The 16,553-nt window shown below is 41.0% G+C and overlaps 1 protein-coding gene across 3 annotated transcripts in view; it reads left to right on the forward strand.

The window, feature by feature from the left end:
- Positions 1-3,368: 3,368 nt before the first annotated feature.
- Positions 3,369-16,553, forward strand: part of Wapl (WAPL cohesin release factor) — a 72,952-nt gene continuing 59,767 nt past the window's right edge. The window contains exons 1-3 of one of the 3 annotated variants that reach the window (XM_021635969.2): positions 3,369-3,791; positions 4,060-4,223; positions 6,609-7,129. In XM_021635969.2, coding sequence (XP_021491644.2) covers positions 6,631-7,129 — 499 coding nt within the window. In that variant the 5' untranslated portion in view covers positions 3,369-3,791; positions 4,060-4,223; positions 6,609-6,630. Of the gene's footprint in view, positions 3,792-4,059; positions 4,224-6,608; positions 7,130-16,553 lie in introns of those variants that run through there. The other 2 variants (XM_021635968.2, XM_021635972.2) reach the window with 2 other exon arrangements.

The raw sequence follows: 16,553 nt of genomic DNA on the forward strand, positions 1-16,553 counted from the left end.
TATATATTTGCATATAGTTCAGAAAATAGTTACCTCACTGAGCTAGCAGGTTTTTACCCCAGTTTATGCCTCCCGAGTCTTTATTGGTATAAATGTTAGACAACTGAAATGGCTATTCCTTGTTTTTTGATCAGGTAAGTTTCCCGTGCAATCGAGAGTGAGGACTGTGGGGGAGAAAAGAGCTGTTTCTGAGACAAACAGTAGCAGCAAACAGCAGTACATATCTGTAATTCCAGAATTTGGGAGTGGAGGCAGAAGGGGCAAGAGGCCAAGGCTGTACTGAGCACTGTGTGGCCCTGTCTCATAACCAACCACCCAAATAAAGCAAGGAATATGTTGTCTTGCTCAAACAATACAGCAAAAAGCTTCTGGCCTGTATGCCACCCATCATTCCATTCTGGCGTGGCGTTCAGGATCCTGGCAAGGGAGCATCTGCCTTCCACAGAACTGAAGAGGGAAGGGTTTGGGTTGTACTACAGTCTTCTGACCAGAAGAGCGAGCTCCCCTCCAGATAAGCTCTGGAGGTGACATAGTTTCTGTCAGTCATGATCAGGCCCTTGGAAGGAAGCCGTAGTGCAGTGCTGGCTATTCATGTGTCTCATCCCACAGATCCCGGCTTAGTATTCATTTCACAAATCAAGTACAGCTTCTTCCCCATCACTAGGCGCCAGGATCAGCCTCCCGATTGTAAGTGTGTGCATCCATACCTGTCTATTTTTGCTACATTTAAGAGTATCCATATATATCCAATTAAGATTCCTTTTTTAGCTGCAGTACCTGAAGCAAGTGCCAGCCTTCCTACTTCCTTTCCTGTACAACCAGGAGAAGAGGCTAGGGCTCAAATGAGTCCTCTAAAACCCCTCGCCTCATACTTTATGCATATTAGGCTCTTTACTCTTTGTGCTGGGATAGAACTCGGGTCTTGCATATGACAGGTGAGTGCTCTATCACCAAGCTATATAGCGAGCACTGTTTTCCCTTCAATATCTCAGTCCATACTGGCCTGAAATGCTAAAAGCTCCTGCCTCAGTGTCAGAAAGATTAGGATTATAAGTGTGCACTGCTTCCTCTCCCCTTCCTTACCCAACTCAGTAGATTATACTGTCAAACGCTGTAGCTACACCATAAACCAGTGCTTGTCAAACTTTGGTGTATGAACCAATTCCTGGAGGAATCCCACTAACCTGCAGATTCTCATGACTGGGGTTGGGGTGAGGATAGGGATTGTCCCTTCCCAACAAGGCCAAGGGCTATTCCTACTGACTATGGTCATTCTCTCAGTAGCAGGAATTTAACACAACTAAGTTCTATCACTTAATACGAGGACACATAAAACCCCATAAAAGGGTGCCAAAAATTATTTCTTTAATTAAACCTTTCCACTTTAGCTTCATTTAGCCTCAAAGCCTGCCAAATGCCAAAGAGCAGCAGAGCTAGGCCACAGAATATTTCCCTTGGTCTCCCAACCTCCTCCAGGAAGATCTTGCAACTGCCTCTCTCCACTCTTTTGGCTTTTTGATCTCACCTATTGCTTCTGATGATAATTGCCCTCTAATTAGCACCCACCACCATGTCATCTAAATAATTAAACTAAGTACAGACTGCACCTCTGCCCGCCATCTTCTCACAAATGATAAAACAACATCCAGAGCTGCTGATTAAAAAAAGATGAAATTGACCCAAATAAGTCATACATGCATGCATACCATATATAGTGCAAGGCCTGTTAATGGATTCCTTAGCGTAAGTTAAGGAGTAGATGGTTTACTTAGAAGCCAGTATGAGAAAATACACAGTATCAGGAAAATTGCAAATGCAAGAATGTGAGTTATGAAACTTAGCATCAAAAGGAAAACAATCAAGTGTGTTGAAAATCCACCTTAAATTGCTATTGGAAAGGGCTCAGTTTGTTTTTGTTGAGAGGGTGGCAGAAAGGAGTGCCAAGGGCATCTAACCAAGGGCATGGGCATGCTGGAAAAGCACTTTAGCACTTATTTATCCTCCCAGCCTGAAGCCATTTTCCCTCTTTAAGATTTTCCTGACTTCATTGAAGGGTGCTTGAGACTTGAGGGTACTTTAAAAGCAAATCTGGCAGAAGAGGTGGTCTTTTCACTAAAAGCAATTATAAGTTTTCTAATTTCTCAGGTGAGTCTCCATTAACTGCCTACCAAACAGCAAGGCTGATGACTGACACAAGCGTCTCTCCTAGGGAAAACTGACCGTGCTAGTCTTTAGAAAGCTATTTTTTCATTGAGGGCGTAAAATAAGACCTCTAGATTTCTCAATTAGATAATACACTGACACGGTAAAAAAAAAAAAAAAAGTCTCTGCAGAGAGGGAAATTTAAATATTACTTCTGTCCATCATTCACTAACTTCCTGTCCCGACTAGTTGGTTAAAAACCTAAAGAAAAACAAACAACCCCCACCCCCAGAAAACCAAAACTTTATTATGAACAATTTTAGATGTAAACACCGGTACGACAGCGTGTGTCCATATTCCAACAGCAGCTCCAACAACGAAGAACGCCCTCAGTTAATTTACTCCCTCTTTTCCAGTTTTCAGAGGCGTAGTCTACAGCTGAACAAACACATCGGATCATTCTACCTATTAACACTTTAGTACTCTTTTTAAAAAAATTCAAAGCCACATTGCCGTAAGCACATTTAATAAAGATGATAATTCCTTAGTGACATACAGTACTTGGGTGCTGGAGGTTGGGGGGTGGGGATCATTGCTAGTAAGTAGGGGACAGAAGACAGAACTCCGTAGTGGGGACTGAAGAGTAAGGAGCGAGAGGATGAAGCGCCCGGATGAAGATGGATCGCGGCCGTGAGGAGACCAACACCGGACACCTCCTGGTTTCGGTCCTCGTTACCTGCGTCGGTTTGCTCGCACCGTCAGACCAAGTCAAAGGCGGCCCCCAAGCTCCCCGCCTCCAAGGTCCGGAGAGGAGGTGGCCCAGCTGGCTCGGCGCAGCTGCACAAGTCACTGTCCCCAGACACCGGAGGGTCCCTGGAGGGGAAACGATTGACACAGCTGCCTGCACTGCGCCCGAGCCTTCCCTCGCTGCACCTGCGTCTCCTCGCGTGGCCGGGAACTGGGATGGGCTCCCGAGCCGGTGAGGTCCAGCAGGCCCGCAGCCAGAACCCAGATCGTTTGTCTGCTCGGGAACCGGGATTTGGACCCCAGGACCTCGCAGAAGAGAACTACAACTCCCGTCGAGTCTCGCGGCCCGACCAATGGGAGCAGCCGGCGCGTGCGGGGCGCGGCGCCTGCGCGGCGGTTTGAGTAAGCGGCCTTACGATTGGCTGCGGGGTCGGGCGGCCGCGCGGGGACTGTGGGAAGCGGAGTGACGGAGCGAGCGGCTGTTGGAGGAAGGAGGTGGGGGCCGGGAGCGCAAATGGCGTTGAGATGGTTCAGGGCCCTGTTCAAACTCCAGCGCTGACCATTCACCGGCGGAGGCGGCGGCGCAGGAGGCGGCGGCGGCCCAGCGGGGGCACGTAGCGGGTTCGGTACCGGCGGCGGCCGCCAGGGAGGCCTAGGCCCTGCCCGGCCGGGGCGCCTGAGGTGGGGAGGGAAGTTGCGGGGCCGCCGCTCCCCCCCCTCGCCCGGGCTTCCTATTTACCGAAGCGGAGCCGCGGTCTGTGACGGCCGCCGAGCCCCCGGCGTCTCTCGGCGCACCGGTCGTCACTGTTCTCCCGCGCGGGGCTCCTGCGCCCGCCCGTGGGCCGTTGGGAGCGGGAGAGGCGGAGGCGGCCCGAGGCCAAAGCACCCGCCAGGCGCCTAGGGTAAGTGAGGTCTCGGGCGGCCGCCTAGGCCGGGAGCTAGCTGGGGCGGGTGGAGGAGACCGGGGCGCTGCGAGTCTCGTTGCTCACCTGGCTTCTAAGGAAGTTGGGCGCTGAGGGGTTTGAAGAACTCTCTCCCTCCCCACCACCTCCTATTTCCCTTTTGAGTTCTTTTCCGGGTGGCTACTTGATTGACTTCTCTCTTCCAAACCCGGTCCGGCTGACTTCAGTCCTGAATTCTTTCCCCCGTCGTTTCCTCCTCCTCCTCTAGCAGTCACCGAGGCCTTGCTTTGGGGACTCGGTGGCAGAAGCTTCCGGGGCGTCCAAAGCGACGTCCCTTTCCTGGGCGTTGGGGGTTGGGAGGAGAAAAGTTGCCTGAGTGTCCAGCGCGAGGGGTGTCTCGCCCACTGCCTCCTGGCGCACTCGCAGCCTCAGGTGAGGATCTCTACTTGCCTCTGTTTGCCCCTTTCACTTTCCCCAGTGCCCTTGGTGGGTGGGGGTGGGGGTTCCTGGAAGAGGCTGGGTTTCTGTGCAGCTTAAGTGTAAGGAGTGCCCCCCCCACCCCAGGTTTCACTAATTTAAATCCCTATGCACTTCCCTCAAAAGTAAGCTGGGCTTTAGGGTGAGGCCAAGTCCCCAAAGGTTTAAAAAAACAAAAACAACACTTAGTTGTGAGTCCTCATTTTCTTTTTAGTCTGGAGTGTTGGTGAAGTTTGAAGCCTGAACAAGATAGTGTCTGAAATGTATGTAAAATGTCATGCCAAACATAAATGCCTACTTTTGAATTTGTATATATGCTTAGATATGCTAAGATTGCAGCAGTCTGGTAACTTTTTTTTTTTTAAATGGACGTTATGGAAAACAAAAACAATCACATAATGAGCTCTTGTATTCATATCCACTGGATTCAGTAGATAATAACTCAGCCATATTTGTCTTAGCTACAAGCCTCCCATTCCTTAATATTAAGAAAATCACTGATATTTCATCAGCATTTAATGATGTTACTACACAGTGTATATTTGAGACATGATCTCTTAAAAATACACATTTAACTCAGTATCAAATATACATTTGCAGACCTTAATCTTGCAACAGTCAGTGCTTTATGTTTTTAGGACTGTTTTTACGGTGAGTTTTTCAATTGTTGCCATAAAGGAAATCAAGTCTAGATTTTTGGTTTGGTCTTTAGTCGTCATTTTTTAGATGATTGCCATGTGTATGTGTTCAAAACATTCCAGTTTTGTTGTAATATATATAAATGAATTTCTGCATATCACACTTAAAGAAATGACTTTATTTTCTTGTCTTTGTTAGCTGCCCAATTATACTTTGTTGTGTTAAATAGGCAGTATTTAACAAGAAGGACAATAAAAGCTTGTTAAGTGTTCAAAACTACAAAATGGAAACTCTGAGGGAAGCCAAATTTTCTCTTAGTACAGATGTATATGATGACTAAATTATTAGTTTGTCCAGTCAGGATTGATTTCCTTTCAAACTTTAGGGGGGTGGTGAATCTACTGAATATTTGCTGAACTAAATTAGATAGTGATTCATTAAATTGTAAGGACTTAATGAAAATATTAAAAGTGTAGCTCAAAAACATTTGAATTATATATAAGTTAAATATTAGTCCTATTGTAAGTTTCAGAGTAATGAAGTTTTTTTTCCAAGTTCTTAAGCAATTGCTCACCTTCCCCCTAGAAGTGATAAATTGGTATTTAAATTGCAGAAGGTCCAAGTGTTTAAAAATGGATAAGGATTGACTATGTTGTAAAAGTATTGTAACTTGTATTTTTAAAATGTTTGATTTTTTTTTTTTTAACTTCCCCTGGAAAAAATTTACCAGTATATTTATTTTTAGGTACATCAGTTAAATAGGTTTGTTTGTAAATTGGAAAGAAAAAATAAGGGTTATGTATTTCTACATTTATATAATAAATTACCTTTGTACAGTGGAGTTCTCCAACTTCAGAAATGTCACTCAGCAAATGAACACAGCAGTATAGAAATAAAGAAGATAGAAGAATAGTTTCATCAATTTAGGCAGATGACCACCGAAGGACTTTTGTTTGTTTTGTTTTTCAAGGCAGGGTTTCTTGTGTAGTCCTGGTTATCTTGGAACTCACTTTGTAGACCAGGCTAGCTTCAAACTCAGAGATTCACCTGTATCTGCCTCCCAAGTGCTGGGACTAAAGGTGTGTGTCACTAGGCCCAGTGAAGGAATTTTTCTTTTTAAATCAGTTAAAATTACTTTAGACCAAGAAGAAGAATCTTTACGGTTGGGTAGAAGCTATAGGTTGTACTATATAAGAAAATATAAACTATATAAGAGTTTTTCTGACTCTATCTTTGTATGAAGAGCTGTAAAAATTTCAAAGAACTAAATTTAGTCAACTGACATTGTTTAGATCCTGGAAAAAATAATATAATTTGGTTAGAAATATTATATTTGGGTATTTACTCTATTTAGATTATTTTTCTGGTTAAATTGTGTATGAGAACAGTCAATTTGGAACTTGAAAAATGTTTTAAGTTAGATTTGTAGGGTTACTTCCTTATAACTTGGTTAGTAGACAGCTTTTTTTAATTTTGCAAGTTTCATATGAATATGTACTTACTGTAAAACAATAGCACTACCAAATGTGATATATGGAAGTAAAGGATACGTTGAGCCTCTTCAACTTATTTATTTAAACTAGTTTAATAGTTTGTATACTGAATGATGAAAACTATATAAGAAGTCATAGGATCTTTTATAGAATGCTTAAAACTTGTTAAAAGGTTGTTAATTATATTTTCTTAAATTTCTTTACACAGGGAATATGAAACAGGTGTCAAAATGACATCCCGATTTGGAAAAACTTACAGTAGGAAAGGAGGAAATGGCAGTTCAAAATTTGATGAAGTTTTTTCCAACAAACGGACTACTCTTAGTACAAAATGGGGAGAGACCACATTTATGGCTAAATTAGGGCAGAAGAGGCCCAATTTCAAGCCAGATATCCAAGAAATTCCGAAGAAACCTAAAGTAGAAGAAGAAGATACTGGAGATCCTTTTGGTTTTGATAGTGATGATGAGTCTCTACCTGTTTCTTCAAAAAATTTAGCCCAGGGTAAGGGTTCATCTTACTCAGAATCCAGTGAAGCTGCTCAGCTGGAAGAAGTCACTTCTGTACTTGAAGCTAATAGCAAATTTAGTCATGTGGTGGGTGAAGACAGTACTGCTTCTGATAGATGCTTACTTGTGGAGGATACTTTGATCGGGAAAGAAAAGAGCACAAATAGAGTCCCAGAAGACAATGCAAACAAAAGTAGTTGCACTAAATTAATAACTTCAGGTAAGTTTTGATTTTTTTTTTTTATAAGCCAAGAGAGCTTTCTGTAAACCATTTGTGTGAAATGAAATTTTAATTTATTATTTGTGTGTGCATGCATATGTTTGGGAATTACGGGACAGTATTAAGTTGTTTCTTTCCATGTTTATGTGGGTCTCAGAGATCAAACTCAGGTCGCCAGGCTTGCATTGCAAGCACCCCTGCTGAGCTTATTGGCACCTTAAAAGGTGTGCATGCTCAAATGTCTGCATGTGTTTGTCACATTTGTGTATTATTAATACTTTTTTTTTCTCCCTGCATTTGCGATTATTTGGGGCTATTGATAAGTTTATATTTTATATATGGGTGTTTTGCCTGCATATATGTTTGTGCACTGTGTATACAGGGTGCCCTCAGAGGCTAAAAGAGGAGCTTCTGGAGTTTCTGAACTCCAGTGAATTTTTACTCAGCTCTCCTCCCTTTATAGATTAAAGCTCAGAGAGGTTAGGTGACTTTCTGAGATCAGCTAGTGGTAAAATTGAAATGAGATTTAAAAAAATTTAATAGATTTATTATTTTATACCTGTTTTTGCCTGTATTTATGTATGCATACCACATGCATGCTTGCTGCCTGCCAAAGTCAGAAGAGGTCATGTGATTCCCTGGAACTAGAGTTACAGATAGTTGGGAACCACCAGGTGGGTGCTGGGAACTGAACCCAGGTCCTCTGTAAGAGCAACCAGTACCTTAACCACTGAATGAGATTATTGATTGTTTAGATGTTGTTGAGCCTGTTTGTTCAGCTCTGGGCTAGGCTCTTGAGAATACTGTTCACTTTGAATTGGGTAGTATTCTTAGTGTCATTTCTAGCTGATTGCAAATAGTTGTTTTACATATGAGGCAGGTGGCCAGGAGAAGAAAGAAACTGGCGAGTTCTTAAAGTTATCATGGAGGATCAAGGGTACTGTCTTGGAGTATGGGACACCGTTGTCAGGAAGAGTGCCCTGGTAGCAGAGGGTTGAGAAAAAGATAAATGTTTAATAAGAGGAATACGAGCATTTGTAGGAGGTAATTAATTCCTTAAGTCCCTTTGGTGATGATGTGTCTTTACATATGTCCAAATTGCTGTTGGAAATTGCCAGAAACTGAAAAACACAGTTTTCTATTGCATGAAATAGGTTCCCACTCCAGTGTAGTTCTGTTGCCAGTAGTTGGATTGACTCTGAAGTCAGATTCCATTATAATGAATTTTGAGGAGAAAAATATATACTAAAATACAGATAAACAGCTCTTCAAGAAAAAAAATCATTTTGATTCCATTTGTCATGGAGGCACACTAGTAGGAAGGGAATAATATAGCAGCATGGGTTTTTTTCTCTTTTCATTGACTTTCTGAAGCTGCCAACTCTGGTGACTATAGGGTAGAAAGCAAACTTTGAAGAAGCGTTTTTAATTTTTGTAATAGTCTTAGCCTATTCTAATTGTGCATAATTTGGTTATTTTTATAAATCATGTATAAGTTCACGTATTTAAAAGTTTCTGAAAGAGACTTTTGAGCTTTGTAGATTTTCTTTTGATAGCCTCTTCATCTAAACTTTTTGTTAGGATTTTCTGTTTTTTTTTTGTTTTTTTTTTTTTTTTTTTTTTTTGCATGTTTGTCATAGCATCAGTGCCTTTACTTTCACTCAGAAAGCTATTAAAAGTTTTATCAACAACTTGTTCCAAGTGCACAGACTAAAAAGTTTCATAGTGTCTTATCAGTCAGGTAACTGTTCAATCTCACCAGCTTATCCAAGCTTCAATTTTATTTTTTCAATAGTACATGTTAAGTGCATCTTTTTCTCTGTAGAGAACTATGTGATTAAGTGTTTGATGATATTACAGTTCTTTGTTTTAAATACTTTTTAATGCGTAGTACTTTTGAAAATTATGGTTAATTTGGAGAGGAATTCACGACAAAGTCATGATAAAACAGAAAGGTTTAGCTAGTAAGATAGCCTAATAGGTAAAGCCTAAAAACTTGTTTGACTTTGGGAACCATGTAGTGGAAGGAGAGAACCAACTCCTGCAAGTTGTCTCTGACCTCTCTACACTCATGCATACCATGACTTGTGTGCCCCCACACATGTGCACATACTCATATACAAAAATAAAGGAGTAAATGTAATAATTTTTTAAAACATAAGTGGTTGCCATTTTAGAAACAAATACTTAATAGATAAGGTAAAAGAGCAGAAAGAATTACAAACTATGCCTAAGAACTTTCAAGACATTATAAAATTTCCAGTTACAAAAAAATAGAATATTGAAAGAACTTTGGGTATTCAATAGTTGGTATATGGAAGGCATCTCTTCTCTCCTTGTGATACTGGGAATTGAACCTAGGGCTTTATGCATGCTAGGCAGTCATCTACCACTGAGTACCCACTACCTCAGTGTATGGCAAATTGTGTATTATCTGTTCTACCTACTACTCGACCTACCTTCGATTATGCACTACTCATCCTGCCTTCCATTAGGTATTCATTTTCAAGTGAATTCAGTAGTTCTTGTTGTTATCTGCAGATTTTTCCTCTTAAATTTTCTAAACAAAACATTCTGATTTCATTGGCTTTATAAACTAGTCAATTAGATAGACACTAAAAAGACTGAGCAGGAGTTGGCGTTCATCTTTCTAAGACATCTATAGTATTATATTAATAGATTTACTTGACCTTTTATTTATTAATTTTCAAAGACACATTTTCACTATGTAGCCCTGGTTGTCCTGGAACTCACCATATAGATGAGGGTGGCCTCTGCCTTCTGAGTGTTGGGGCTAAAGGCATGCACCTCTATGCCTTGCTTAAGATTAATTTTATGTTTATGTGTCTGTGTTATGTGAGCATGAGTGCAGGTGCCAGAGGTATTGGATTCCTTGGAGCTTGAGTTATAGGCAGTTGTGAGCGATCTGACATGGATACTGAGAACTGAACTCAGTTTCTCTGGGAGAGAAATATTTACTCTAAACCAATGAATCCCCTTCAGACCCTTCTTCCCTTCCTTCTTTCTTATTAAAGAAATTGTGTGTATATGTGTGTGCATGAGCATGGTTAGAATGTGGAAGTTAGAGGACAGTATTTTGGAGTCAGTTCTGTCTTTCTACCATGGGTTACAGCAAATGAATTCACTATCAGGCTTGTGTGATAAGTACTTTTACCAGCTAGCTAACCCACCTCATCCACTCTGTGGGGGTTTGGTTTGTTGAGACAGGATCTTGTGTATCCTAAGCTTGTCTTGAGCTTACTGTGTGAACAAGGATGACTTTGAACTTCGGAGCCTCCAGCCTCCACTTCCTGAATGTGAGGATTCAAGGCAATTTGCCAGAATACCTGGTATATTTGGTATTGGTGATTGAACCAGACAGGCACTCTACCAATACTTGGCAAGTAGTCTCTAAAGTTTGAAGTCCAGGACTGTGCATTAAAACATTTATACTGGGTGGTGGCTGTACACAGCTTTAATCCCAGCACTTGGGACACAGAGGCAGGTGAATTTCTGAGTGAGGCCAGTCTGGTCTATAGAGTGAGTTCCAGGACAGCCAGAGCTACACAAAGAAACCCTGTCTTGAAAAACAAAAGCTACCAAACAACAACAAACCTATGCACCATGTGTGTGCAGTGTCTGTAGAGGCCGAAATAGAGTGTTGGGACTGGAGTTACAGTCAGTTGTGAGCCACCAAGTGTACTGGGGCCCCTGGAAGAGCAGCCAGTAACTCTGAAACATTTCTTAGCCTAGGAGTTTTTAAAAAGGTTGCTTTCGATTTTTATTGAGGTTGCATCCAGTTCTCCTTTGTTAGTCTGGACTCGTGAAAAAAGTATGTAGAGACTTATATTTCTGCTTGGCACACTTTTCATGCCAGCCAGCTGGGATTCAGTCTACGTATCCTGCCAAATATTGAGATAACTATAGCATAGGCTCTTAATTTGCATGGTTGGTTTTGTAGCCAATAAATTCCCATTTGCTTAAAGCTGTAATAAGTGTGTGAACTTGTTGGGGGTTATTGTCAGGACATTATAAGCTTTGATTTTTAGAACCAAAGTTGGTTTTCAGAAATTCTACTTTTTAACAGTTTTTTAAAAAGATTTATTTATTATTTTATATATGTGAGTGCTCTATCTGCATGTACTCCTGCATGCCTGAACAGGGCATGAGATCCTAGTATAGATGGTTATGAGCCACCAGGTGGTTGTTGGTAATTAAACTCAGGGCCTCTGGAAGGGCAGACAGTGCTCTTAACTGCTGAGTCGTCTCCCCAGCCCCTACTTCTTACAGTAAAGTGAGCTAGAAATGGGCTGGAGAAGTGGCTTAGTGGTTAAGAATGCATATGGCTCTTGCAGAATACCTTAATGGCTCCAGGACCTACTGGCAATTCCAGTTCCAGGGGGATCCAACGAACACCTCTGGCCTTCATGAGCACCTGCACTCTGTATATTTATCTATATACAGGCATAGAACATGCATATATTTAAAAAACTTTTTTAAAAGGTGGCCTACAAACTTATCTGAGATACTGTTTTCTACTTTTATTGGACATAGATTATTAGTGAGGATTGTTAGAGAATCCTAACAATAGCAGGAAGTTACTTCCCTTTAGATAGTGACTATTATTTTTTTTTTATAAAATATATTTGTCATATCTCAAGTTCAAGAAAATTTGGTAATCTTTTTTTAACTTTTTTTTTTTCAGTTACAGCTTTGTGCTAAGCCTTTCATATATCAGTCAATTTTTTTTTTTTTTTTTTTTTTTTTTTTTTTTTTGAGATAGGGTTTCTCTATATAGTCTTGGCTGTCCTGGACTTTGTAGACCAGGCTGGCCTCAAACTTAGCCATTCACCTGCTTCTGTCTCCGGAGTGCTGGGATTCAAGGCGTGAGCCGCCCTGTCAGGCTTATCAGTCAATTCTTAATCATAGCCTTGTAAAGCTGGCCTAATTTCTATTATGTTAAGGGCAAAGCATCATTCAGAAGTTGGATAGCTGTGAAACATCCAGATTGTGCTTTCATATGGTGTATAGTATTTGTTGTATTCTAGTAGGAATGAACTTAATAATAAATAAGGCATGGTTTTAGGATTAAAACAGCTGCCATAACATACATTTTATCTTGATGTTGAAGCAAATTAAAAATTCCCCTTTGTTTCAGTGTAAATAATTTTTTAAAAGGTTTATCTCATTTACATGGGTATTTTGCCTGCATCCGTACACATGCACACCACGTACATGCCTGGCGCCGTGTATCACATGGACTTGGACTTACGGACATTTGTAAGCTACCATGCTAGGAATTGAACCTGGGTCCTCTAGAGGAATATCTAATGTTCCTAACCTGAACCATCTCTTCCAGCCCTTGAGACAGATTAAGTGCTTTTTTTGTTAGAATTTGCAGTTTCTGGGGATTGTACGCAGGACCTTGTACATCTACCATATCCCCAGCCTTCATTTATTAAGTAGATTTTGATCTCTGTCTGGAGACTATATAGCACAGGCTGTCCTCACACTCAAGATATAGCTGAAAATGTTCCTACTGCCTCCACTTCCCAAGTGCAAGGGTTACAGCGTGTACATCACACTTTTTTTTTTTTTGTTGTTGTTGTTGTTTTTTTTTTTTTGCGACAGGGTTTCTCTGTGTAACCTTGGGTACCCTGGACTCATTTGTAGACCAGGCTAGCCTGGAACTCACAGTGATCCACCTGCCTCTGCTTCCCCGAGTGCTGGGATTAAAGCATGTGCCATCTACACTTTTATTTCTTATCCTTCACCCCTACCCCAAAAAAGCAATGTTGCTCTCAAAATTAATAATTAACAAGAGTAAAGGGTTCAGGATGCCACTAACATGTTTTCCCTCAGCTCCAGGAGAATACTAGCTATGTGATAAGAAATGAAAACTGTAAGCATACTGTCCTCATGTATGTTGATTCAGGAGGCATGCCATTGAGGTGTGCTGAACATGGTGACATAAATTTTTATAATATTTCACAGAATATTTTTCCTGCACACATATTCTGTACCCTTAGAACTTAGAGCCAGTTTAAAGCATGAACCACCACACCTGATTATATTGGGTTTTGAGAGGGGAGATCAAGGATGGAGCTTAAATAAGCCCTGATTTCCTGGGTGTGGTGGCACAAGCCTATAATCCCAGCACTCAGGCAGAGGCAGGTGGATGGATCTCTGGGTTTGAGGCTAGCCTGCCTTGTCTACAAAGCAAGTCCAGGACAGCCAGGGCTACACACAGAAACCCTGTCTCAAAAACAAAAAACCTTGATTATATTATTATATTAAGTATATAAATATTTGAAAATGTAGAAATACACAAAGTCATTAAGTATTTGAATTGAGTTGTGAAGAAATTTCTGTACTTAAAGGGTAGAGAAAAGAGGAAGAAACTAAAAAAGAAAGCTAATATGAAACAGCCAGAGTTATTGAAGAAAATGTGCCCCAGAAGCCAGCAGAAAGTTTCATGAATGGCTCAACTGAATTGAATTGGATTGCTGATACAAAAGTTAACTAAATGAAGATTTCACAGGAAGGTTGTAGTGACCTAAGGATTTAAAAAATTCACGTATGTAAATGTACATGTTTTAAAGAGAAAAGAACTATGACAGTTGGAAATAGGTGTCATGCCCAAATTCGGTAATATGAGGAGGGGTTATTTTATTTACAAAGGTATAGGAGGGATGTAGGAAAATCACGGGGATGAGGCCCAACCTTGCTTCTTTACAGTGGCACTATTATAACCCAGACCCAAATGGATTAGGAGTTACCTAAGCCATGGTGAAGAGGCCTGCTTCAAGAGGAGCAGTAGCCCTCTTTTGAGGATGTGGACACAGGAAGAAGTTCAACTTTACCCTAATTCTGTTGTCCTCCTGAGGGCATCAGCTTCTTATGGGTAGAACCCTGTAAAAACCTAAGGATAAAGGCTGTTTTGTTGATGAATGATAGGGAGTTGATTTGATTTTGATTGTTTTGTGTAGTGGGCATGCTAAGTGGTGGTACTGGAAGTGCTGCTGGTGGTTGTTGTTGCTCACAGTGGTGATAATGGTAATGCTGCTGCTGCTGTTGATCATGATCATCATCGTCATCATAATCATTATCATCATCATTATTCAAGGTCTTGTTGATCAGCTCCATCTCCCGAGTATTGAGATTTTAGGTACACCACTATGCCCAGTTTTTGAGTAGTGTTTTTGAAATGGTTTTCAAAATGAACCTTTTTTTTCCCTCGGTGCTAAATATTGAGCCTAGAGCAGGTAGGCAAGCACCGTATATTGAGCTACATTCCCAGTCCTCATTTACTTACTGTCTTATCTTTAAAATGACATAACCTTGTGTTTATTAGTATATTTTATATTCCAGTTGAAAGAGAATTTACCTTTCAAATTTTGATATAAAGTCTATTCACTGAGGAAGTTGGGAGCTTATTTATCTTTTAGACAGTTTCTAACCCAGAGTGGCCTCAAAATCCTTCTGTAAAAGAAAATGACCTTGAATTTCTGATTCTCCTATCCCCCTCCTGAGTGCTAACATTACATTCATGCACCACTCTTCCTGAATTCAGTGCTTGAAATTGAACCCAGGGCCTAGTACATGCTTGGTAAGCTGTCTATCAATCAAGCTATATTCCCAGCTCCTTGTTCACTAATAATGGTTCATTCTGTGGCTTTTTAGGTAACTGATATCTACATGTTTCTTGACAGTGAAAAGTAACTTTCCTTCACTTCAGAATCTATGAATACTTTCTCTTTTGGTTCTAGAACCCAAGACCTTGAATATATGTATGCACATTCCATCATTGAACTATAGCCCTAATCTGCCCTTCCCCCCATCAACTTCTACACTGTTTATGTCTCTAAAAACTCATACTTGTTGAGTGTAGTAGCATGATTATAATCCCAGGATTTAGGGCAGTAAGGCAGGATAATCTCTTAATCTGAAACTAGCCCAGATTACATAGTTCCAGGTCAGCCTTGGTTACACATTGAGGTCTTGTTTCAAAACATACACACATTGTGAGATAAAATATTGCTGTGTAATTATGATATATTATGCCTTTATTGCATTTAAAGAATAATTTTAGGATGTACATCAAACAGTATTGGTAGATAAACCTTGTCCTTTTTAGCAGCCTCATTATTTTCCCATTGTGTAGGTGGGATGACCATGACTCCTAATCTTCTTGCCTTTACCTTTCAAGTGCTTGGGTGCCACCATCCCCAGCAACTATTTTCTTCTAATGGACAATTTGTTCAGAGACAGGGCTTCTGGTATAAAATTAAGAATCTGTCAAGGGCAAGGGTCATTTAATCTTCCTAGAGGAAATGAGAGTTGAGATAGAGTCACTGTAACATGCTGGTTTTGAATTCACAAGCCTGATTCACAATCTTGGTATTACCAGGCTTGTGTCCTTACACCTGATACCATTTAACTGCCCGTTTGTTTAGTTTTTTGAGACAGGGTTTCTCTGTATAGCCTTAGCTGTCCTTTGTAGACCTTGAACTTACAGAGAATCTGCCTGTCTCTGCCTCTTCCAAGTGCTGAGATTACATGTGTATGCCAGTTGCGCCCAGCAAACTGACCCTTTGATAAGGCAGAAGGATTTAAAAATTGTGTGTGTGCACGCGTGTATATTCATGGAGGTCAAAAGGATAACTTGGAGTTAATTCTATCACAGAGGTCCCAGGGATCAAACTTAAGTCTTCAAACTTGGCAATAAGTGCTCTTAACCACTGAGCAATCTTGCTGACTTATGTCTTTTGATTTGTTTTGTTTTCCTGTGTAACAGCCCTGGTTGTCTTGGAACTTTCTGTGTAGAACAGATGGACCTGGAGCTCACAGATTCATCAGCCTCTGCCTCCCAAGGGCTGGGATTAAAGGTGTGCACTACCATGCCTGGCTGCTGGCCTGTGTGTTTTATTTAAGTTGCTTACTGGTTTATTTTTTGGGACAGGTCTGTCTGGGAATTAATCACTGACTAAATGTTCTATAGGCTTGCTTAACAGTCCAGCCTTATGGAGATATTTTCTTACTTGAGCTTCCTTCCTTTCAGATAATTCTAGCTTGTATCAAGTCCACATAAAAAATAGCCATCCAAAGAGAGAGCCCAGGTTGGACCCGCTTCATTGGGTCCATAGGGAACTCCACAGAAGGTAGGGAGAATTGTGGGAGCCAGAGAGGTCCAGGATACCAGGAGAGCACAGCCTACAGAAACAACTAAGCAGGGCTCACACAGGCAATTGCCAAATGGGTCTGTGCTATGTTCCTGCATGTATGTAATAGTTGGGTTTTGGGGGACTCCTGACAGTGGAAGTGGGGTTGTCTCTGACCTTTTTTTTGTCTGCTTTTGGGACCCTTTTCTTACTACTAGACTACTTCGTCCCGCCTTAATGTAAGGGTTTGTGCTTAGTTTTAT

This window comes from Meriones unguiculatus, chromosome 9, assembly GCF_030254825.1.
Source record: "Meriones unguiculatus strain TT.TT164.6M chromosome 9, Bangor_MerUng_6.1, whole genome shotgun sequence".
NCBI lineage: Eukaryota > Metazoa > Chordata > Mammalia > Rodentia > Muridae > Meriones > Meriones unguiculatus.